This window comes from Chelonia mydas, chromosome 1, assembly GCF_015237465.2.
Source record: "Chelonia mydas isolate rCheMyd1 chromosome 1, rCheMyd1.pri.v2, whole genome shotgun sequence".
NCBI classification, from domain to species: domain Eukaryota; kingdom Metazoa; phylum Chordata; order Testudines; family Cheloniidae; genus Chelonia; species Chelonia mydas.
The window spans coordinates 189,432,095-189,455,295 of NC_057849.1; the positions used below are offsets into that span (position 1 = coordinate 189,432,095).

The 23,201-nt window shown below is 41.9% G+C and overlaps 1 protein-coding gene across 12 annotated transcripts in view; it reads left to right on the forward strand.

Moving 5' to 3' along the window:
* Positions 1-20,730, forward strand: part of LOC102944284 (Holliday junction recognition protein) — a 42,668-nt gene extending 21,938 nt beyond the window's left edge. For 7 of the 12 annotated variants that reach the window (XM_043538509.1, XM_043538508.1, XM_043538513.1 and 4 more), the window contains 5 exons: positions 3,640-3,750; positions 5,012-5,093; positions 6,712-8,210; positions 8,736-8,799; positions 20,009-20,730. In XM_043538509.1, the coding sequence (XP_043394444.1) occupies positions 3,640-3,750; positions 5,012-5,093; positions 6,712-8,210; positions 8,736-8,799; positions 20,009-20,136 (1,884 nt within the window). In that variant the 3' untranslated portion in view covers positions 20,137-20,730. Of the gene's footprint in view, positions 1-3,639; positions 3,751-5,011; positions 5,094-6,711; positions 8,211-8,735; positions 8,800-17,658; positions 17,747-20,008 lie in introns of all 12 variants that reach the window. The other 5 variants (XM_043538511.1, XM_043538507.1, XM_043538505.1 and 2 more) reach the window with 3 other exon arrangements.
* Positions 20,731-23,201: the final 2,471 nt, after the last annotated feature.

The following is a 23,201-nucleotide window of genomic DNA, read 5'->3' on the forward strand; positions in this document are numbered from 1 at the left end:
CTATCCAACTATACTCTCAGCCCAGCAGAAGCTGCTGTCCTATCTCGGGGTCTCTCCTTCTGCCCCTCCACCCCCTCGAACATGATACAGTTCTGTGGTGACCTAGAATCCTATTTTCGACGTCTCCGACTCAAGGAATATTTCCAAAATACCTCTGAACAACATAATGATCCACAGAGGCCTGCCTACCAACATTACAAAAAGAAGGATTCTAGGTGGACTCCTCCTGAAGGTCGAAACAGCAGACTGGACTTCTACATAGAGTGCTTCCGCCGACGTGCACGGGCTGAAATTGTGGAAAAGCAGCATCACTTGCCCCATAACCTCAGCCGTGCAGAACACAATGCCATCCACAGCCTCAGAAACAACTCTGACATCATAATCAAAAAGGCTGACAAAGGAGGTGCTGTTGTCATCATGAATAGGTCGGAATATGAACAAGAGGCTGCTCGGCAGCTCTCCAACACCACTTTCTACAAGCCATTACCCTCTGATCCCACTGAGAGTTACCAAAAGCATCTACAGCATTTGCTCAAGAAACTTCCTGAAAAAGCACAAGATCAAATCCGCACAGACACACCCCTGGAACCCCGACCTGGGATATTCTATCTACTACCCAAGATCCATAAACCTGGAAATCCTGGGCGCCCCATCATCTCAGGCATTGGCACCCTGACAGCAGGATTGTCCGGCTATGTAGACTCACTCCTCAGGCCCTACGCTACCAGCACTCCCAGCTACCTTCGAGACACCACTGACTTCCTGAGGAAACTACAATCCATTGGTGATCTTCCTGATAACACCATCCTGGCCACTATGGATGTAGAAGCCCTCTACACCAACATTCCACACAAAGATGGACTACAAGCCATCAAGAACACTATCCCCGATAATGTCACGGCTAACCTGGTGGCTGAACTTTGTGACTTTGTCCTTACCCATAACTATTTTACATTTGGGGACAATGTATACCTTCAGATCAGCGGCACTGCTATGGGTACCCGCATGGCCCCACAGTATGCCAACATTTTTATGGCTGATTTAGAACAACGCTTCCTCAGCTCTCGTCCCCTAACGCCCCTACTTTACTTGCGCTATATTGATGACATCTTCATCATCTGGACCCATGGAAAAGAAGCCCTTGAGGAATTCCACCATGATTTCAACAATTTCCATCCCACCATCAACCTCAGCCTGGTCCAGTCCACACAAGAGATCCACTTCCTGGACACTACAGTGCTAATAAACGATGGTCACATCAACACCACCCTATACCGGAAACCTACTGACCGCTATTCCTACCTACATGCCTCCAGCTTTCACCCTGACCACACCACACGATCCATCGTCTACAGCCAAGCTCTGCGATACAACCGCATTTGCTCCAACCCCTCAGACAGAGACAAACACCTACAAGATCTCTATCAAGCATTCTTACAACTACAATACCCACCTGCGGAAGTGAAGAAACAGATTGATAGAGCCAGAAGAGTTCCCAGAAGTCACCTACTACAGGACAGGCCTAACAAAGAAAATAACAGAACGCCACTAGCCGTCACCTTCAGCCCCCAACTAAAACCCCTCCAACGCATTATTAAGGATCTACAACCTATCCTGAAGGATGACCCAACACTCTCACAAATCTTGGGAGAAAGGCCAGTCCTTGCCTACAGACAGCCCCCCAACCTGAAGCGAATACTCACCAACAACCACATACCACACAACAGAACCACTAGCCCAGGAACCTATCCTTGCAACAAAGTCCGTTGCCAACTGTGCCCACATATCTATTCAGGGGACACCATCACAGGGCCTAACAACATCAGCCACACTATCAGAGGCTCGTTCACCTGCACATCCACCAATGTGATATATGCCATCATGTGCCAGCAATGCCCCTCTGCCATGTACATTGGTCAAACTGGACAGTCTCTACGTAAAAGAATAAATGGACACAAATCAGATGTCAAGAATTATAACATTCATAAACCAGTCGGAGAACACTTCAATCTCTCTGGTCACACAATCACAGACATGAGGGTCGCTATCTTAAAGCAAAAAAACTTCAAATCCAGACTCCAGCGAGAAACTGCTGAATTGGAATTCATTTGCAAATTGGATACTATTAATTTGGGCTTGAATAGAGACTGGGAGTGGCTAAGTCATTATGCAAGGTAGCCTGTCTCCCCTTGTTTTTTTTCCTGCAAACCCCCCCCCCAAGACGCTCTGGTTAAACTTGGATTATTGCTGTGCACATTGTAAGATGAGCTGTTGCCAGCAGGAGAATGAGTTTGTGTGTGTGGTTTTTGGAAAAGGGGGGGGTGTTGGGGGGGGGGTGAGAAAACCTGGATTACTGCTGGAGGTGACCCACCTTGATTATCATGCGCATTATAAAGAGGGGTTTCAAAGGGGGATGGGCTGTTGCCAGCAGGAGAGTGAATTTGTATGTGTGTGCGGGGGGGGGAAAAGGGTGAGAAAACCTGGATTTGTGCTGGAAATGGCTCTACTTGAGGATCACTTTAGATAAGCTGTTGCCAGCGGGGGAGTGAGGTGGGAGGAAGTTTTGTTTCATGGTCTCTGTGTGTATATAATGTCTTCTGCAGTTTCCACGATATGCTATGCATCCGATGAAGTGAGCTATAGCTCACAAAAGCTCATGCTCAAATAAACTGGTTAGTCTCTAAGGTGCCACAAGTACTCCTTTTCTTTTGACACTTTTCTGTGATACATCTAGTGTTGGCAACTGTCAAAGACAGGAAACTGGACTAGGTGGATCTCATGTCTGATCCAGTATGGCAATTCCTATGTTTTTGGTAAAGGCACGTATTAACACTGAGAAGGCCAGAGAATCTAGAGTTAGGTAGAGGTTAAGAATGGAGACAAATCTCCCTTTTATGTAGGAGTATGGATTATAATTTGCATCTCATTTATTAGTATACAATATTTAGCATTTTTGTTATTTGCATCCAAGGATCTCAGTACTTTACAAAATTTTGTCTCAGAATATTTTGAAGTATTATTAACCTTTTTTACAGATGGGCACTCTGAGGCACAGAGGTTGACTTGCCTAGGATCACCCAACTAGTCAGTGATGTATGGCTATGAGAAGACAGTATCTTTCCATAAATCATTATCAAACTTTTCCTATTTAAAATAAATAAATTAAAGGTGAAGAAAGTCTGCTGGAATACTTCAGATGGAAAGTAGTTGGTGTGGTATTGGCTTCTAGTTAGGCTATTCACATCTCACAAGTACATGTGGTTCCAAAGGACTTAGGAGGTGACTGTGAATTTCTTGTTTCATATTGCTATTTATACATGCATCTAATGTAAACACAATTTCATATTTTTTCTTAAACCAGAGAATATATATAATTGAAAAGTTAGATTACAGTTACTGAGCATTTTATACTACTCTCTCTGACTTCCAATATAAACAGCATTTACTTGAAATGCAGTGACCTGATTGGGCTTGTCTTTATTGGTCAATATTTATACTGTTCTGTTGTTGTTTTTTCAAGTTTGAAATCCCTATGATTTGAATATGTTTTGTGAAGTTTTCTATTCCTAACTTGTTACTGTGTAAACATTTTTTGTTTGGATGTTGCATTTGACATGTTTTTGTTTCTGTGAATAAAAGGAGGACATTCGACTTCTAAACCCTTCTGAGCTGGAAATGAGAGAGAAAGTCAGAGTTCGTGTGGATGTGATAGTACAAGATGATGAAAGAAACATCCCTAAATGGATTATGGTAATGCATCTGCTTGGTTTGGTAGAATTAATTCACTACTTAAAACTGGAATCTTTAAACTACTAGCCAAACTATTGCTTGGTGTGCCTGGGCTAGGGGCAATCCAAATCTGTGAGAACTTCTTTGTGAAAAATAGGATGAGTTTCTTGAAGATGGAACATCTTATTCACTTATAAAAATTTGAATCAATATACAGTTTGTCAGTTTAAAGCAAACTTGTGAGTCCGTATACCAGTATGAGTTTGTCAGTGTCGTCATATTCCAATTTGTTTCCTTCTTATTGGGTTGGAGACCAGTGATGTGTCCCTAGAATTAGCTATCTTGGTTTATTAAGCCCTATTTTTGGCTGCTGAACAAAGGCACAGTCTCAGTATATGCCAGGTACATTCATCACTGAACTAGCTCATTTGTGTAACATTCCTTCAAACTCTCAAATATTGTCTTCAGTATCCCTGATTTCTTTTTCTTTCAACTTAGGTTACAGTCACCAATATGCAATAGTAGTGGGCTTTTTATTAGAATTGCATCACAAAGACAACCAAAATACTTTCCTTTGCTGCCTCTCACTTGAATTTTTATTGCTTTTTCTGGTGGGGTAGGGAGTGCTGGCTTTTGCCCATTGTGGAAAGTATTGCCCTGATAGCTTTGAAACATTGTGGGATGATTCAAAGAAACTGAACAAACATCATTTAACTACTCTTTCCCATTATACATTATTTACCTGTCATTACTTACGAATCTTAATAGACTTTCTGAAGAAGCAAATATTTTTGGGCTTGATGTTCACGGAAAATAAGAAATTGGAGGAAGTGGGGAGCTGTATGGTTATGTAGTAATGTTTTATGTAATGGGGCTGCTGTTTTTTTTAATTTATTGTATTTCTCAGAGGTGCCTAAAGTGTTCAGATATGTGTTCCTTGTTTTATAAATGGAAGTAAATTTAAATATTTAGGAAAGAAATGCAAACTTTATGCTTAATTTAGAAATTATAAATGTCATGTAAGATTTTGAATATTTTGCCAAATATCCTTTTTCTCAAGTTCTTATCTGTTGCTTTGTCAAATAAATCATACTGCAACTGTAACTGAAGCAAAAGCAAATCTTAAATAGAACTTTTTCCTCCCTGTTTTACTGAGCTCTTCAGGGTATGGTTCATGTCTTTTGTACAGTGCCTAGCACAATGGGACCACAATCCTGAATGGGGCATGATTGTTGCTGTAATATAAACATAAATTACTAAATAAGTTCTGTGCGTTTTTCAGGTTGCACCTGAAGAAAAATCAAAGCGTCTCCACGTAACATCTCCATGGCAAGACTTGATGGGTATGACTAAATCTCCAGTTGGTGAGTATGACACTGAACTGTAGTTATTTAACATATTTGTTGAAAATGCAGAAAAGTGTGGTCACCTGAACATAAAGATACAACAGTTTGACTTCTTGAGGAGGTATATAGGCCCATTGTTAATGTTTTACCATAGGCGTATTTTAAACATTTTTTGAAAAGGAGTTATCTCTTATAAATGAACTCAGCTCTTCTAAAATAGTCAGAGAAAAAGATACATTTAAAAACCCACCGTAATAAAGAATTTAAACATGGTCAAGTTATTACATGTTTTTGTGTGTGCTTTGTTTAGCTGGTAGCACAACACAGTCTCATGGGAGTCTTGTATTTGCAAGTAACTGCTTGTGCAGGAGCAGTGTGAAGATAATGGGCCTGATTTTTGCCGTCTTTAGGTAGGGGAAAACTTGCGTTGAAGTCTGGTGCTCTTTTGCAGAAGGGTTTACTTCTTCCATGTTATTTTCACATCCTAACAGTTGCTATCAGACACCCAATCAAGCATACTGTTCCCTAGCATTTAAGACATAGCGGTTAGTGAGCACCTAATTGCCTTTTGTTCCTTTTGAAAACATTTCCTTTCAGTACATAGTACCCTGGGATTATAGAAAGTCCTCTTGATCCTTCTACATTTTTGGACTTAATGGGCTTCAGTTACTAAAGGTGGGACAATAAAAGTCTTGGGTAAAAACTTGGCTTTTAGGGAGAATCATTGTACTACTTTGACCAAAACTCTACATAAGGCTATGCGCTATGTTTCATTATTCAATTGAACCTTGTTAATTTACACATTTGCTTATATGCAGATGGTAATTTACCCCAAAATCAGTAGTCTCTTCCTGTTTCACAATGACTTAGGAGTGGAGTGCTGCCACTTACGAATCTTTGTTACTTTTACAGTAAATACTTTAGAGCACTTTGTAACTTAGTAAGTTACTCATTATAACTTTAAGACAACATTACAATCGTCAAATGAACGTAGTGAGTTTTATGACACTTTTGTCTTTGCTTGCTAAGAAATTCTCATTTGCTTCCCAGTCATTATTGCAGATTTGATAAGAGGAGAGGCTCTCTTTGTCTTGGCAGTGAAAGTATTTTGCACTAAAATGCATTCACCACTGAGTGTTGTACATACTCTTGTTGCAAGAAGTCCTTTTAGGACAACTCCCACTTATGCCCCAGAAGAACTTTAAAATAGTTTGTACTCCAAGATACTTGGTATCCATTTTCTGCAGTCTGTTAATATAGCCTTGTACAAACTTTGATGAAAATTTACTAAAACATATTTGTCCAGCAACAATCCTGTAACCTGATGGGAATCGTGATGAAAAACACTAGAGATTTCACTCATGAAAAAAGAAAACAATCTATAATATTACAAGGCTTTATTAACAGCACATGAAGATCAACACTGCAAGAATATTTGTACACCTTCTAATATTTAAAATTAGATTTATGCTATGTAATTAATACATTTTTGAAATGTTCTAATCACTGTTGTATATAACTTTATTTGGCCTAATACACAACCAAGCTAATGGTTTTAGAAGGAGAGCAGCGTCTAGAAATGCACCTCCTGCATCCAGGTCTCTCATACTATGTGTTTCTGTGTTTCTTATTTCAGCAGATAAGATAACTGTACCCAGACATATACCTTTTCTGGAAAAAAATGAAACGGGCTATGATAGCTTCATGGAAGAGTACCAGTCTGCAAATGAAGAATGTTCCTGGAACAACGTCACACTTGCAGATTTGTATCCAGGAATGGTGGAGACACTTAGCAAGTTGATGAACAAACACTCTCAGAAAAAAGCAGCTGATTCCATAATCAGACACTACAAATACAGAGGATGGCCTCCTAGAAAATCAAAGCTTAATGTCACCATAGAAAGAATAAGAAGGTTCAGGACATCTAAATTGAAGCCTATGCTGCCTAACACAAATAGTAATGATCATAAATTGCCTGTTGGAAATAATTTAAATGAAAGTAACCAGCTTCTTCAGGATGGCAAATGTCTGACACAGTGTGTGACTAATGGTGAATCTGGTGTGGTATTTTACCCACATGTTAATACGAGTGAAATGGAAATAGATTGGCCTCGAAATTTAGAAGATAATTCATACATTCAAAGAATAGACCAAAACATCTCAGAGTCTGTTTTTCCAAATGTTACTGCTAGAACAGAAGAAACATTTTTAACTGAGGGTCCATCTCAGACCACCATGACATTACATGACTCAAAAGGCAGCCCAAATGGGAAGCTGCCTGAAGTACTTTCTCTGGGATGCTCTTCTGTAACTTGCACAACATCTCCTTGTCTCGTGAAAGAGAGCAAGAATGGCAAAATTGACAATACAGCTTTCGATGGTACATCAGGGTTCCACTTGTCCACTTGCAACTTGAATGGTGATGCTAATACCTTTCCACCACTTAACAGCTATTCTCTAGTAAGAACATCAAATGCATTAATCAGAAATCCTGAAATAAAAACTTTCAGGGGAGGTGTTTCACTGCAGCGCAGTCATTCTTTTTCCTCACTTCCTGTGAATCAAAGTCCAGTCAAGACTCGCCAGAAATGTGAAGAAGAATTTGAAAAACTTTACCAGAAGCTGTGCCCCAAAGAACTTCAGAAACCTCTTAAGATTAGAAAGCCTCCTTCAAACCCTAAAGAAAAAGAGAGTCTAATCAAGTCCTACTTCTGTAATTCTGTAAAGTCTCATAAAAAATATGATAGTGCATTTGATGAGGTTTATCAGAGATTGTGTTCCGAAGGGTTTCCAAAACTGCCCACGTTTCTCAGAGCTTCAAACTTACGGAAATATGAAGGCATACAGATGTCAGAAACTGTAAATGCTTTAATTAACTCACCCATACGAACTTTACCTGCAGTTACCAGAATTAAAAGAGTAGCAGATTTCCACAATGAAGATCTTTTGTCTTCACCTGTAAAGAGACTGAAAAATATACCTGAAGATTTTTTTCCTAGAGCCAGTAATCAGTCTCCTCATAGAAAAAATATTAATCCTCAGACAACTGGCCTGGATTTCTCAAGTGTGATGGATGGGATTGTTCCTGGCATATTTGATAGCCCTAATTGTCAAAGTCAGGCATCTGAAAACTTTGTAAGGAGACTTTTACTCTATTTTGGTTGATAATGTGCAGAAGGCTAAAAAATTGTAACTTTTACTACAGTCATTTTGAAAAAGATTGACTTAAAGCTTCTCTTGGACTAAGTCAGTCTAAAATTTCTGCTTCAGTTTTTTGACCAGTATGGTTGAAATGCTTAAAGTGTCGTTAAGCTCATGGGCCCCCTAATCCCATTTCCCCATTTTAGGGAATATGGCCCCTAAAAAATATTCAACAAAATTATTAGTTTAATCTTAGTTCATTGCAATTGAGTTTAAAAGGAATAAAATCTCAAACTATGAGCATTGTTAAATCATCTTCACAGTCCTGTGTAAGAGAGGCAGGCAGGGAAATTGAGCCGGACAAGCTAATGGCCTGGAATCATTAGAGTCCTATTAACTTCAGTGGGTTTTAAATCAGGCCCTTAGTGCAGGATTCCCATTTCCTTGTTCTGACCCAGGCTGTTAACTGTAACACACTTGTGTTTACTTTGATTTAATTTCTCAGTGCTTCATTTTCAGGATTCTGGGTTTCATACGTCTTCAAATCACACTTTTCCGGTTAGTCCAAGTATTTTTGTGCAAGGTAAGTTTCAAAAAGCATTTTGAATTACTTTATCAGTTAGGAGGGCTTCTTTTAAGGGGAAGCCAGTAGATCTCCAACTCTTAAATTCTGCAGACCTCTTCCTAAGTGACACCCATTCTTCTCCCAACAATCCTTGGGTATGTCTCAAAATGTGTCTTTCCAGAGATCACCGAGAAGGGCTTCCTGGACCACAGCTTGAGAGTTTTTGGAGTGTTTTACTTTTTTTCTTTGGATAAGATCTGAATTTTCTTCTTAAGGTTTCATTTAATAAATACTGGTGTTTCTTCAAGTGCTTGCTCATATCGATTCCAATTAGGTGTGCGCACGCCGCATGCACAGCCATCGGAGAATTTTTACCCAAGTAACACCCGGTGGGTCGGCTGTGGAGCCCTCTGGAGTGGCGCCTTCATGGCGCTGGATATATACCCCTGGCGACCCAGTGCCCCCTCAGTTCCTTCTTACCGCCCGTGACGGTCGTTGGAACTGTGGAGCTTGGCTTTGCTACTCTCCACTCTCCCTAGCGTTCACCCTACAGTTTGTTCATAGTTTGTTGTTATAGTATTGTTATAGATTAACAGCTGTAGTTCTAGGTTTCAGAGTAGCAGCTGTGTTAGTCTGTATTCGCAAAAAGAAAAGGAGTACTCGTGGCACCTTAGAGACTAACAAATTTATTAGAGCATAATCGTTCGTGAGCTACAGCTCACTTCATTGGATGCATTCATTTGTAGTTCTAGTTATAGTATAGTAGTTTGTATTAGTGGGGGAGAAGGGGTTTTCCCCTCCTTCCCGTACTTGATTGGGCTCATGCCCAAAGCTCCGGGCTTTAAGCCCTGCAGATCCTGCTCCAAGCCCATGCCAACGGGCGACCCCCACGACTCTTGTCTGAAGTGTCTGGGGGAATCTCATCAGGCGGAGAGGTGCAGGATTTGCAAGAGCTTTCATCCCCGGACTAAGAAGGAGCGGGACTTTCGTTTGAGACAGCTCCTTATGGAGGAGGCTCTTAGTACTCAGCCTCCAGCAGCGTGACAAGACCCGGTGCCGAGCACTTCAGTACGCAGCGCCCCGGCTTTCGTTACAGGAACAGTACCGCAGTCGGACGCTGATAGCCACAGCACTGAAGTTCCCCGGCACCGCAACCAACGTCTGTAGTCCGGCACCGCTCTCACTCGCCTGGCCAGAACCTCGTTCCACAGCAGAGCGCCCAGGGACACAAGTGACGGCCTCGGCACTGTTGACTCCGGCACCGAAAACGAAGCAGTTGAGTCCAGTGTGACTGGACTCCCCGACTCGCAGCATGGTTGAGGTCCAGTTGCCATCTACACCAGATACCTTTGTGGCGGCAAGGGATCTGATTGCCTTGATTGTATCAACATCCCTTCAACTGGCCAAGGCACCGCCACCTGTCCGCGTGGCACCATCTAGGGGCAAACAGACTCTTATTCACCTGCCAGCACCGTCGGTTGAGCCTCGGTACTGCTTCCACTCTTGGCGCCATTCCCGCTCCCAGCGCTGTTTGCAGTCCCGGCACCGCTCTCCATCGCGGCGCTGGTTGTACTCGCTGCACTGTTCCGACTCCTGGCACCAGTCTCGACACAGGAGTAGATACCGTTCCTGATGGCCGTCGTCATCGTCGAGACCCAGGTCCAGATCCAGGCGCCGGTCCAGGTCCTGATACTGATCTAGGTCCAGACGCCGCTCCCCAGTGCCGCGGCACCGTTCTTCTCCGTCTCGGCACTGATTGGTACGGCGAAGCTGGAGATCAGTTTCGTCTCGTCAACATGATTCAGCACAGACCCACTCGGCACCATCATGGCCATCGCGTTCCACCTCTCACTCATCAGGGTCTGAGGCAGGGTCACGCTTCTCAGACTGCCACCACTCGGATCACAGCCGCCTGGGCTCGGGCAGATCAGTGGCAGGCGCAAGAACAGGGCCCCACTCAAGGGTCCCACTAGTAGCCTTTTTGGACACCCTGGGTGTACCACCAGGCCCAGGGTGCTCCCTCTGAGGCTTCTCACTCGGCCCCGTCTGCGCCGCGAGTGCCTGAGGCCTCTGCCAGCTGTCCTGCTCCCAGAGGCATGGAGACGGTGGCATCGCCCTTACAGGCACCAGCTCCTCGTACTCCAACTCCAGCTCCCGGCCTGAACACTGAGTTTGCGCGTCCGGAGAAGCGGGGCACAGCTCAATAAGAGGCTCTGGATGATCCTGTCCCTTCTGTGGCATCCTCCTCATCTTCACCCCATGAGGCTGTGGCGAGGACTGCTATAACGGGGTCATCCCCCCCCGTCCTTCCCCGATAGACCTCCACGCCCACCAGGAACTCTTGCACAGGGTGGCGCGGAACATGAACCTGCAAGCACAGGAGGTGGTTGAGGTGGAGGACCCTGTGGTTGACATTTTGTCCGCAGAGGCTCATCCAAGGGCACAGCAAAGAGCAGGTGCAGGCTCACCTTCAATTCGTCACAGACATGTTGCAACAGTTAGGCCTTCTGCTTAACGTGGCGAAGTCAACGCTCGAACTGACCCAGAGGATAGAATTTATCGGGGTGGTCCTCGACTCCATGCGGGCTTGAGCCCTCCTTCCAGATGCTCGCTTCCAAGCCTTGTCAGGCCTCATCAGGAGCCTTCAGATCTTCCCAACCTCGACGCCCTCTTCAAGCCTGGATGGCATCAGTCTACCGCCCAGGTCGAGACAGCCTGAACCTGGTGGTCACCATTCCGGAGTGGGTCCTGGCCTCCTTCCAGTGGTGGCTAGACCCAAGGGCAGTCAGCGGAGGAGGCCCCTTCGACACTCAGCCTTCCTTGTCCCTCATCACGGACGCATCAGTCCTGGGTTGGGGCGCCCACTTCGGGGACCTCCAGACGCAAGGTCTATGGGCCCCGTCCGATCTCTCTCTTCATATCAACGTACGGGAGCTGATGGCGTGTCTTGCGTGCCAAGCCTTTTGGGAGCGGTTGCATGGTTGTTGCATGGCGTTCGTCACAGACAACACCATGGCCATATTCTACATCAACAAGTTGGGGGGGCTCCCCAGTGTCGCGGCACCGTTCTTCTCCGTCTCGGCACTGATTGGTACGGCGAAGCTGGAGATCAGTTTCGTCTCGTCAACATGATTCAGCACAGACCCACTCGGCACCATCATGGCCATCGCCATGGGGGCTCATTCCTTCCCCCTCTGTCAAGGGGCCATTCGACTGTGGGAATTCTGCATAGCCCACTCCATTCACCTGATGGCGTCGTTTCTCCCAGGGGTCCAGAACATGTTGGCGGACCACCTCAGCAGGTCCTTCCAATCCCACAAGTGGTCACTCCGCCCCAATGTCATCCACTCCATCTTCCTAAAGTGGGGGTTTCCCCAGGTTGACCTGTTTGCCTCATGCAGCAACCAGAAATGCCTGGCATTTTGCTCCTTTCACGGCCACTCCCCGGGCTCTCTCACAGACACCTTCCTATTCCTGTAGACGAGCAGGTTGTTTTACGCCTTCCCGCTGTTTCCCCTTGTACACAAGGTCTTGCTCAAGGTGTGCAGGGACAGATCATGACTGATTCTGGTTGCCCGGGCGTGGCCCGGGCAGCATTGGTACACCACACTGTTGGAGATTTCGGTGGACGCCTCAGTTCTGCTGCCTTTTTTTCTGGACCTGATCACTCAGGATCACGCCTCTGTCACACCAACCAACAATCCCTCCACCTCACGGCGTGGATGCTGCATGGCTGAGCCACTCTGAGCTACTCTGCTCTCATTTAGTACAGCAGGATGGGTAGCAGGAAACCTTCCACTCGGGCCACATATATGGCTAAATGGAAGCGATTCTCATGCTGGTGCACTCACCACAGCAGACCCCCCTCCTCCCCTCCCCAGGCGTCCATGCCTCTCATTTTGGACTGTCTCCTGAGCATGAAACAGCTGGGCCTGGCGATATCATCCATCAGTGTCCACCTGGCGGCCATTTCAGCTTTCCACCCGGGAGCGAATGGCTGATCTGTCTTTGCCAATTCCATGGTCAGTATGTGCCTTGAGGCCCTGGACCGTCTCTACTCACAGGTATGACAGCCAGTCCCCGGGACCTGAATCTGGTCTTCTCCAGGCTCATGGGGACCCGGTTCGAGCCGTTGGCCACCTGTTCCCTCCTATACCTCTCTTGGAAAACGGCTTTCCTCATCGCTATCATATCAGCAAGGCGTGTATCTGAGCTCAGGGCTCTTACCTCAGAACCACCATACACGATCTTCCGTAAGGACAGGGTGCAGCTATGATCTCACCTGGCCTTTCTTCCCAAGGTGGTATCCACCTTTCATATCAACAAGGACATTTTTCCTCCCAGTTTTTTACCCAAAACCGCACGCTTCTCTTCAGGAACAACGGCTACATCCCCTAGATGTTCGTAGGGCCCTGGCCTTCTACACTGAGTGTACAAAGCTGTTCAGGAAAATGACCCAGCTCTTCGTCGCAGTGGTGGAATGGATGAAGGGCCTCCCGGTCTCCTCCCAGCGGATCTCCTCTTGGATCACTTCCTGTGTCCGTGCTTGCTATGATCTGGCTGGTGTTTTGACCCTGCCACTCACCGCTCACTCTACAAGGGCTCAGGCCTCGGCGGCAACTTTCCTGGCCCAGGTCCCAATCCAGGAGATCTGCAGAGCTGTTACCTGGTCTTCAGTATATACTTTTTACCACTCACTATGCCATCGTCCGAAACGCCAGAGACGATGCGACGTTTGGTAGAGCAGTCCTACAATCCACAGTACTTCACTCCGACCCCACCGCCTAGGTAAGGCTTGGGAGTCACCTAATTGGAATCAATATAAGCAAGAACTCGAAAAGAAGACAGTTACTCATTTTTTTTAACTGTTGTTCTTTGAGATGTGTTGCCCATATCTATTCCAAACCCGCCCTCCTTCCCCTCCATCGGAGTAGCCGGCAAGAAGGAGCTGAGGGGGCGTTGGATCGGCTGGGGTATATATCTAGCGCCGTGAAGGCACCACTCTAGGGGGCTCCACGGCTGACCCGCCAGGAGGTGCTAGGTAAAAATTCTCTGGCCGTGCACATGGTGCGCACACACCTAATTGGAATGAATATGAGCAACACCTCTCGAAGAACAACAATTACAAAGGTGAGTAACCATCTTTTTTCCTGCTCCCCTTCTCTGCTATATTGCTAATACCATAAATAGCTAATATCCGTTAATGTGTAGTAGAGAAGTTGCTGATTAGTTAGTCATGTTTTCAAGAACTAAAAGTTTTTACCACCACTCTTGGGGAGTTCCTGCTTCCAGCTCTACAAAACTTGTGGTTACACCGTAACAAGATTACAAATATGTCCTAGGTCAGGTCTACAGTACAGACTTATATCGGTATAACTATATCTCTCAGGGATGTGAAAATCCACAGTCCTGGATGACATAGTTATATCAACCTAACCTTCAGTGTAGACAGTGCTATGTCAGCAGAGAGCCTGTCCTATTGACATAGACACTGTCTCTCACAGAGGTGTATTTATTATGGGGATGAGAGAAGCTCTCCCAACAGCATAGGAGCATCTTTCCTTAAGCAGTGCAGTTGCATCGGTGCAGCTGCACTGTTGCAGCATTGTAAGTGTAGATCTTCCTTAGGAGGACTTAAGCTAAATTCAAGTGCTGCCACTAAGTCAGCAAGAGGATTTGCTCAAGTTCTGAATTTGAAAAATTAAACTGGTTTGAGATTAGATAGGCACAAACTCCCAGGGCCTATAAAATTCCTAATCTTTGTAGTTACCATAATAAAGAGTTACAGAGAATTGTAAATCTGAAGCTTGATATTTAAAATAAGCTACTTCAGATACAGCAGCACCTGCTTAGGAGTTCTCATAGTTAAAGTTGTCAGTGTTTCCAATTTAATACATTATTTTCAGGTCCATCTAAATTGGCCATAAAATCTCCATGCTGAAGCTTATGGGGACACAATAAACTTGAAAAATCTCATTACTCTTTGGAGGTGTTATACATCCACTTGTGGCAAGAAGTACATAAGAGAAGCTGAAAGTGATTCAAGATTTTTTTTTCTGTTTCCTCAGCTTTTTTTGCTTTGTGCATTTTGACAGCACTGTGTTTATTCACTTTCTTGGTTCTGTTCATGGTGAGTTGTCATTAGCATGTCATTACTTTTGCATTGCTCTTGTGGGGAACATGTATGCCTCTCCTTAGTACCTGTAAGGGGGCATTTACTTTTTACCAGAAACACAAGAGAAGAGCTTCTGCTATTTCTAAGTTTGGTGCCAGGAGAGTATACGCTTTTCCTGGGGGCCCTGTGTAGGCAAGAGGCAAAAAGGGATAGCCAGGGGGACCTCCTCCTTCCCTCCACAGACCATTTTGTTTGTGGCTGGGGGTGCAGACAGGAAGGTTGTTCTTCCTTTCCCAAACTATAGTATAGAGAAGGGAGCAGTGGGAGCTAGGAGAGGGATTTTTTACTCTTTGGGACTTCTCTAGAGTTCAGAGGTTAGGAGGTCTTGCTTCAGTGCTGCTGAAGCTGGCATGCCGTCAGTAGTGTAAACAAAAGCAAGAGACAGGTGGGAAATGGGCAGACCCAAACACATTTAATGGGGGTGCTGGCCTTCTCCTTTGATGAAAACACCTTTATAAACATCAGCAGGGGTTGGGGAAAGCCCTTAAGACTTTTAAAGAAGCCATTGTAAGGGGAAAGAATTTTCTGGTCAGTCTTTCTTGCTCTCATTTAGTCAAGCAAAATTTTTCAGGTTATCCATAATGTATTAACTATATTGGCAAAAGCTCAGTTTTGCCAGTATAAACTGAATCTGTACTAGGCATGCTTTGCCACTAGGTATACTGATACCAGCAAAGCTCTCCTAGGTTTAGAGTAAGCTAAATCTGTACAACTGCTCACCTAGATTGGTATCATCAACATAATTAGAATAATAAAATTTCACACTTTTGGGGAACACATCTTTTTCCAGAGCTTACCCTTTGGCAAAAAGCTTGACGGAGATCCAGCCTCTGGTCTCAAAGGACGTGTCATATACCTCTGCTATCACGTCTCTCTTGTCATCCTTGCCTTACATCCCTGGAATCTCCTAGAGATAACTTTTTGGTTACTCAGATCTACCTTCTGTGATTTCTGAACTACTTGTTTACATAAATATCCTCTCCAAGGAGGATCCGTTCTGGGGTTCCCAAAAAATGATGCACGTGATATATAGGGATGAATAATTTCAATCATATAAGAGGAAAAGTGGAAAATAATATGTAAACAGGCTTGACTTTCTTTTCTTTAAAGTTGTCGCCCTGATCTGCTTGTTAAAAGTGACAGTATCAGATAAGTTTACAGAAAGTAGAGATGAAACTTTCCTGTGAGGTTATCTAGCCCATCTCCATGCCACTGCAGAGTTTTATTTCCTGTTATGCACTTCTGTTGCTTAGCATAGTTAGTCCTTGCCTCTCCCAGGTGATGGAGCTTCCACCACCTCTGTGGGTCAGGATTCTTCAATCTAAATAGCTTTTGCTGTCAGGAAGGTTGTTTCCCTCTGATATTCAACCAAAATGTTGACATTTTTATTATATACTGTCTTTGTTATAGATACTCCCCTGTATCTGTGGTATGTTTATACTATTTAAATATTTTGTCGCTCACTACTATGTTCCAGTCCATACCTAATTAAAGAGTCACTGCCAAACTATAAGTATTGAACTGTCTTAATCATTCTTTATAAATCAATCACAGTGGCCCCTCTAGTCGTTTCTTGTTGCTGTTCCTTAAGTTCTGTCCAGTTAGTATAGGTCTAGTAATGAGTAGAGCCCTTCAAATCCGCAGATATCCCCTTAATATCCATATACGTGGACCATTTTTACAGATCGCAGATAGATGCGAATCCAGATTTTGCATTTGCACAGTGCTCTAATTAATGAGACCCAGAATCGAGTGCAGTATTCCACGTCTGATGACATACAAGCAATATGGAAGAGGGACTGTTAACTTTCTACTCTGACTTGATGTTTCTATGTAAGGAAATTGCACTAGCTTTTTTTCCTACAAGGTAGCATTGCAAACGTGTATCTAATTTATCTACTGTCATCAGTTTCAGTGTTTCTGTTTGATAAGGTTCTCACTCCCACTGAACATTTGTGTTCTGAATTATTTTCCCCAGATATATGAATGGACACTGTCAAATTTAACTTCATTTTAAAAAGTTAGTTTTTCTGTTACACTAGGATCTTTTCAGCAAGGGAAGAACTAACTCAATATGCAGGGGAAATGGTGACAGACTACATAAAACAATCTCAAATGCACATAGTTAACAGACCGGAAAAAATATATATTTTTTGTTAATGCCTTACAGTTTTAATAATCTCTGTTTCTGGTAAGTATAGTAGATACAAATTCTTCAGAAATAAGGCTTTTTTCATGTTAACTATTTCTTTTAGGTCTCATTTTTCCAAGATGAGTCTCATTTTATTGTTTGCTCTGAGTTGTTAACCTCTTATATCCCTCTGTATTATTTCTCTTAACTGATATTCACAGCTCCCTACAATGCCTTTCTGTGATCCTAAATCTAATTGCAAGATATTTCCATCCTTTTCTAATGCTGATAAATTATAAGGTCTTGAAAGGAAATTAGTTATACACTTACTTAAGTTCACTGTTATAAAGTACAAATTGTATCTGAAATTAAATTTGGCCAGAGGCTTTCACGTAAAGAACGTTCATTATACTTCGCAGATGGAAGTAAGTTGTTGCTTTCTTTTAATACTTAGAACTGCTGCTCTGAGCTTGCTCCTAAGGTCAGAATAGTCCAATATTTTAACATACAGTACTGGATAGAGTGCTCACTGTGGTACTTAACCTTATGACCCCATTAATTTTATCACCAGAATCCAGGATTGCAAATATCTATGCAAGTATCCCTAGGACATTGCAAAATAATGGCTCATCCAGAAGTGCACAAAAATATTAACAAAGGCAAGTGACTTTTCAGTAGTTACAAAAATAGCAGCAAAATAAGTTGTTTTTTTTCATTTTTCCTTTTCTTAAAAAAAAAAAAAAGGTTTACAAATGTGCTGTGCTCCTTATTTTTAATTTTCTTCATGTGGTGATTTGGGGGAGTGTGGGGGCCTACATATAGGTTATGGATTTACAACAAAAAATGACTGCAGTTAATCACTGAATTGATAACACTACATTACTCTTCGTAAAAACCTATATTTTTAGGATCCATGTGTCACGGACTTTTTGTAATATATCATGGGACTTTTTTACATTAAGATTTTAAAGGCTGTAGTTGGTCTGTATACATGATAGAGGAATACATTATTTAAATATATGTGCACACGTATAGAATATGTAATAAAGTATGAAACATAACAGACCATCTCATCTGCCTTATCCATATATAGAAAGAGCATTAACGTTACAATCTACAGATTGACTTGACATCCACAAGTATTTTTAAACATACCACAGAATTTGCTTCTCTTCTCATCACGTGTCCTTCCCTAAATCCTATCCTCCCTCCCAAAAAAATTACTTTTCTGAGACCCAGGATTAATAACTTTAGTACATTGACAGGTTCAGGTTTGGATATCTTGTGGCGTACTAAGGCTAGAAACAGGTATGATATTATCTACCATTGGAAATGGGAGACTTCCAGCTTTCCAGTGGGCAAATATTTTTAATTTGTGATTTTTGTTCAGAAAGAAAATATTAAGCTACCAGATTTCTGAAACTTCAGCTCCCTCAGAGTCTTGTTCTTGTAGACTCATAACTAATCCAGCTTTATAGGCAACAGAATAGACAATATAATAAATTTGTTCGTCTCTAAGGTGCCACAAGTACTCCTTTTCTTTTTGCGGATACAGACTAACACGGCTGCTACTCTGAAAACAATACAGTAGTAACCTTTCAAAAAAATTACAAAAGTATAATTTCAAAAACAATTTCTCTAACACATGATGTATACAGAAAATGTAGTAGGCTGGTCATGTGTGTGTGTTTCTGCAATGTCATCTCCACTCCTGCTTAAATTGTTTGCTCTTTTCATTTTCTTTTTTAATTAAAGTATGGAATCTCTCTTTGGTTAAGGCCTTTCATTTCTATATGAGATTAAAAAATAGTTGATTTAGTGGATGATCTTGAGCAAGCTAATGGGTAGGTGGACTTTCTGTGAGCTTTGCTTGAGCTTGCTCACGTAAATATTTTTTATTACATCTTTACTCAGTTTCTTAATTCATGCTTTTTTCTTCCCTCTGCTATAAATGGAAACCTCTCCCTATGATATGGGCAAGTTGTTTCCAGCCAGAAACTTTTTTTTCTTCGTGCACACAGGTAACAGGCTTCATGTGAAAAGCATTAGTGAGTGTTCGATTGCTAACTTATCTGGAATAGAAAATGTGTTCCTTAATTGCAAATCAGTGATTATGCATTTGTGTAACCTGAATTAAGACTCAGCTGGAGAGTTTGCTCAGTCTAGCACTATGATAGCTTTAGAGGTCCAAGAGATGACTGCAGTAAACATCCTGGAAATGGAACTTGTGCTGAGTGGTTTTGAAGTCTTCAGAAATCTTAGTCAAGTAGATAGTGAAGCTGCTGTATGTTCTAATGAACAGCTGGGAAAGAACCAGATAAGTTCTCTTGTGTCTGTAACGACTTTGGATTTGGCAACTTCTAGCAAGAAGCTAATTATAAAAGATCAATTTCAGAGAAGGAAAGGTCAAAAACAGATTTATTATAGATCTGTTATGAATTGTTGCCTCACACTGTATTGGGATGGACCACTTGAGGGTGTGATCACAGAGCGGATTAGTTTACAACAAATCTAAATAACAAGCTGCCAATCCTTCAGTTCCTGAGGGGGAAAATGAAAAGTAGAGCAGTAGATGAATTCTGTATAGATGTATTTGCTTCAGTGGAGCAAAACTTTACATTTATGTTTGTACACATGCAGTAGATTGTTTTTAAAGCTTTTAACCTAAATTAGGTTAAAGCAGATTTCATTTAATTTATTCATATTATTTAAGCATTAATACAATGAAAAAATAAAGGATTTTCAACAGTTGGGTGGATGTGGGAATTCCTGTATTAGGCCTATTGCATTTTGCCATTAATATTTTAAGGTGACTAGATTCTCTGCTTTGGCATTCAACTTCTGTTCTGTTCTGTTGGAGATTCAGCTAGCATGGATGCTTTTTAATTACCAGTAACTTATGATCTAAAATCCTTTTTCAGAGTATCCAGAAAACTCAGCTACAATAATGGAAGAGAGAAAAGCTCAGGCTTTCTTTTGGGAAGACTTCATCGCTAAAGATACGCAAGGAGCATTTCTGGAAGGCTACAGAGAAAATATTATTTTATAAATTTGTAAAGACATCAAAGACATTTTAATTAACCATTGCAATCTGAAAATTGCATTTATTGATAGGGAGGGAGCTGAGGAATAGTGCTCTAGTATATAGTTAGTCCTGCTATGTACTTTCCCTCTCATCCAAAATAATTCCTTGGAGACCAGCTTTGCCTTCAGCCAAGGTGGACAGGGCACCTTTCCTTAATGAGGAGTCATTCATTTGGCCCCAGAAGTCCACTGGAGGGAATCAAGATTCCTTCTTTGGTCTGAGTTATTTGTTTAACTTTTATATTTAGTAGTGTTTGTCGTAATAGATGCTTGTGATTTGCATTTTTTCTGTTTGCTTATAGACATGGATTTTAATATGCTAATAATAATGTACCTTGGCTTTGTATTCGACCAGAATTCCTAGCCTCTCCTGTCCACCCCTGCTTTATATATACACGTTATTAGGCTCCTGGAAACACTGGTCTGGAAGGTCCAAATGCAGTATAATGTATTATGACTTTGTAATGTGGCTGTAATATCAGATTTGAGGTTTTAATGTTTAATTTTCAATGTACTTCATCATAAATCTTAATTGCTTAATAAATTTTTTTATACATTATTGGATTTGGCAGTTTTTATAAAGTTTAATAGATATATATATTACTAATTTTAGGGCTGTCAAGCGATTAAACTTAATCACGATTAATCACGTGATTGAAAAAATTAATTGCACTGTTAATAATAGAATACCATTTATTTAAATACTTGTGGATGTTTTTCTACATTTTTTAAATATGTTGATTTCAATTACAACACAGTGTACAAAGTGTACACTGCTCGATAACAATCTAAAGCAGAGCAGACTGACGCATGTTCATTTTCATCATCTGAGTCAGATGCCACCAGCAAAAGGTTAATTTTTCTTTTTTGGTGGTTCAGCTCTGTCGTTTCTGCATTGGAGTGTTGCTCTTTTAACCCTTCTGAAAGCATGCTGCACACCTCGTCCCTCTCAGATTTTGGAAGGCACTTCAGATTCTTAAACCTTGGGTCGAATGCTGTAGCTATCTTTAGAAATCTCACATTGGTACCTTCTTTATGTCTTGTGAAATCTGCAGTGAAAGTGTTCTTAAAATGAACAACATGTGCTGGGTCATCATCCGAGACTGCTATAACAAAATATATGGCAGAATGCGGGTAACACACAGCAGGAGACATACAATTCTCCCCCTGAGGAGTTCATTCACAAATTTAATTAGCACATTTTTTTAACGAGCGTCATCAGCATGGAATCATGTCCTCTGGAACGGTGGCCGAAGCATGAAGGGGATACGAATGGTTAGCATATCTGGCATGTAAATACCTTCCAAAGCCAGCTACAAAAGTGCCATGCGAATGGCTGTTCTCACTTTCAGGTGACATTGTAAATAAGTAGGCAGCATTATCTCCCATAAATGTAAACAAACTTGTTTGTCTTAGCAATTGGCTGAACAAGAAATAGGGCTGAGTGGACTTGTAGGCTCTGAAGTTTTGCATTGTTTTGTTTTTGAATACAGTTATGTAATAAAAAAATTTACCTTTATAAGTTGCGTTTTCATGATAAAGAGATTGCACTACAGGACTTGTCTGAGGTGAACTGAAAATTTTCTTTTATGATTTTTACAGTGCACATATTTGTAATAAACATCAAGTGAGCAGTGTACACTTTGTATTCTGTGTCATAATTGAAATCAATAGATTTGAAAATATAGAAAAACATTCCAAAAAATGTAATAAATTTCAATTGGCATTCTATTGTTTAACAGTGCGATTAAAACTGCAATTAATCATTATTAATTTTTTAATCGCGATTAACTTTTTTGAGTTAATCGTGTGAGTTAACTGTGATTAATCGACAGCACAACTAAATATAAACTTGGTGTTGCAATTTCATCGTTCCCAGTCTTACCAATGACAATTTCATCATGATAATGTAATGTAATAAGGGTCCACATACTCTAAAGCACAAAAAAAATAACATGCCAGTTAGGCCAGTATATATGCAAGAACCTATCAGAAGCACCAGAATGTATTCAGGCTGTTATTCTTGGGGAAGATAGAATATATTTTTCCAGCTGTTCAACCCTTGTTACAGGAGTGTGTATGACAAATTTGTCTGCCTACTGCATGTTTGGTACTTCAAGGGCAAATGCTCTCCCAGATTTACAGAGCACATCACTTCAGCTGGTTCATGTTCTGGCCTAACTCCCGTTCCTGGGTAATCTGCAAACATTTCAGGTGGTCATCGTGCTGTGGGTTCTGTTTGTCTGTTTGTTTTGTTGTTTTGTTTTTCATGGCCCCACCTCCTGTTCTTTCTTGGCAGGGAGATTGTTCTATTGTAACTGCTAGTATAACTGCTGCAAGCACAGAGCCGCTTTATTACAGACTTCTTGCAGGCCACAGGAGCATGCTTCCATTGCCTAACAAGTCCTGGGAGGTTTGATGCTGCTTCCTAAAAGTTAGAGGAATCATTTTACGATGCCCATTAGGGCACATGCATTCTGTGTCCACAATGACCCTAACAGGCCCCTGTTACACTCCTTAGGAGGGGAAACCAGTGATCCCTATGTATGTGACTTTGTACCGAGGCAGTCATCTGGTTGGTTGCATGTATGTATTACTGTAGGATTTAGGAGCCCCAGTACAAAAAGATGGTCCTAAACCAAAAGAGCTTTCAATCTCAGGGTAAGATGAGAGACTTCTCATCTGTTCTTTGAGAAACCAGAAAACTCTTGTCTAAGGGCAACAACTATCCCCAGCTAACAGTTCAGATACCCAATTCAAATTGACTTAAAAGATAACTTTATTGGGAAAATAATCGAGTGAAAGGTAGGCAAAACCTCTCCTGAATATTACAGAAAGCATTGCTAGGTTGTCACTAGTCTTAGTAGTAGAAAAGGCTCTTGTGCACATAGTTTTAGAAGTCCTTCATCACAACGTCAAGCGCTCTCTTTTTGTTTGTGCCACATCACCTATCCTGGTGGGTGTAGCAAAGGAATGTAAATCAGTTATAAGATTCCTTTCACTGCGTGTTTTTTTTTTTTTACTTTCTGA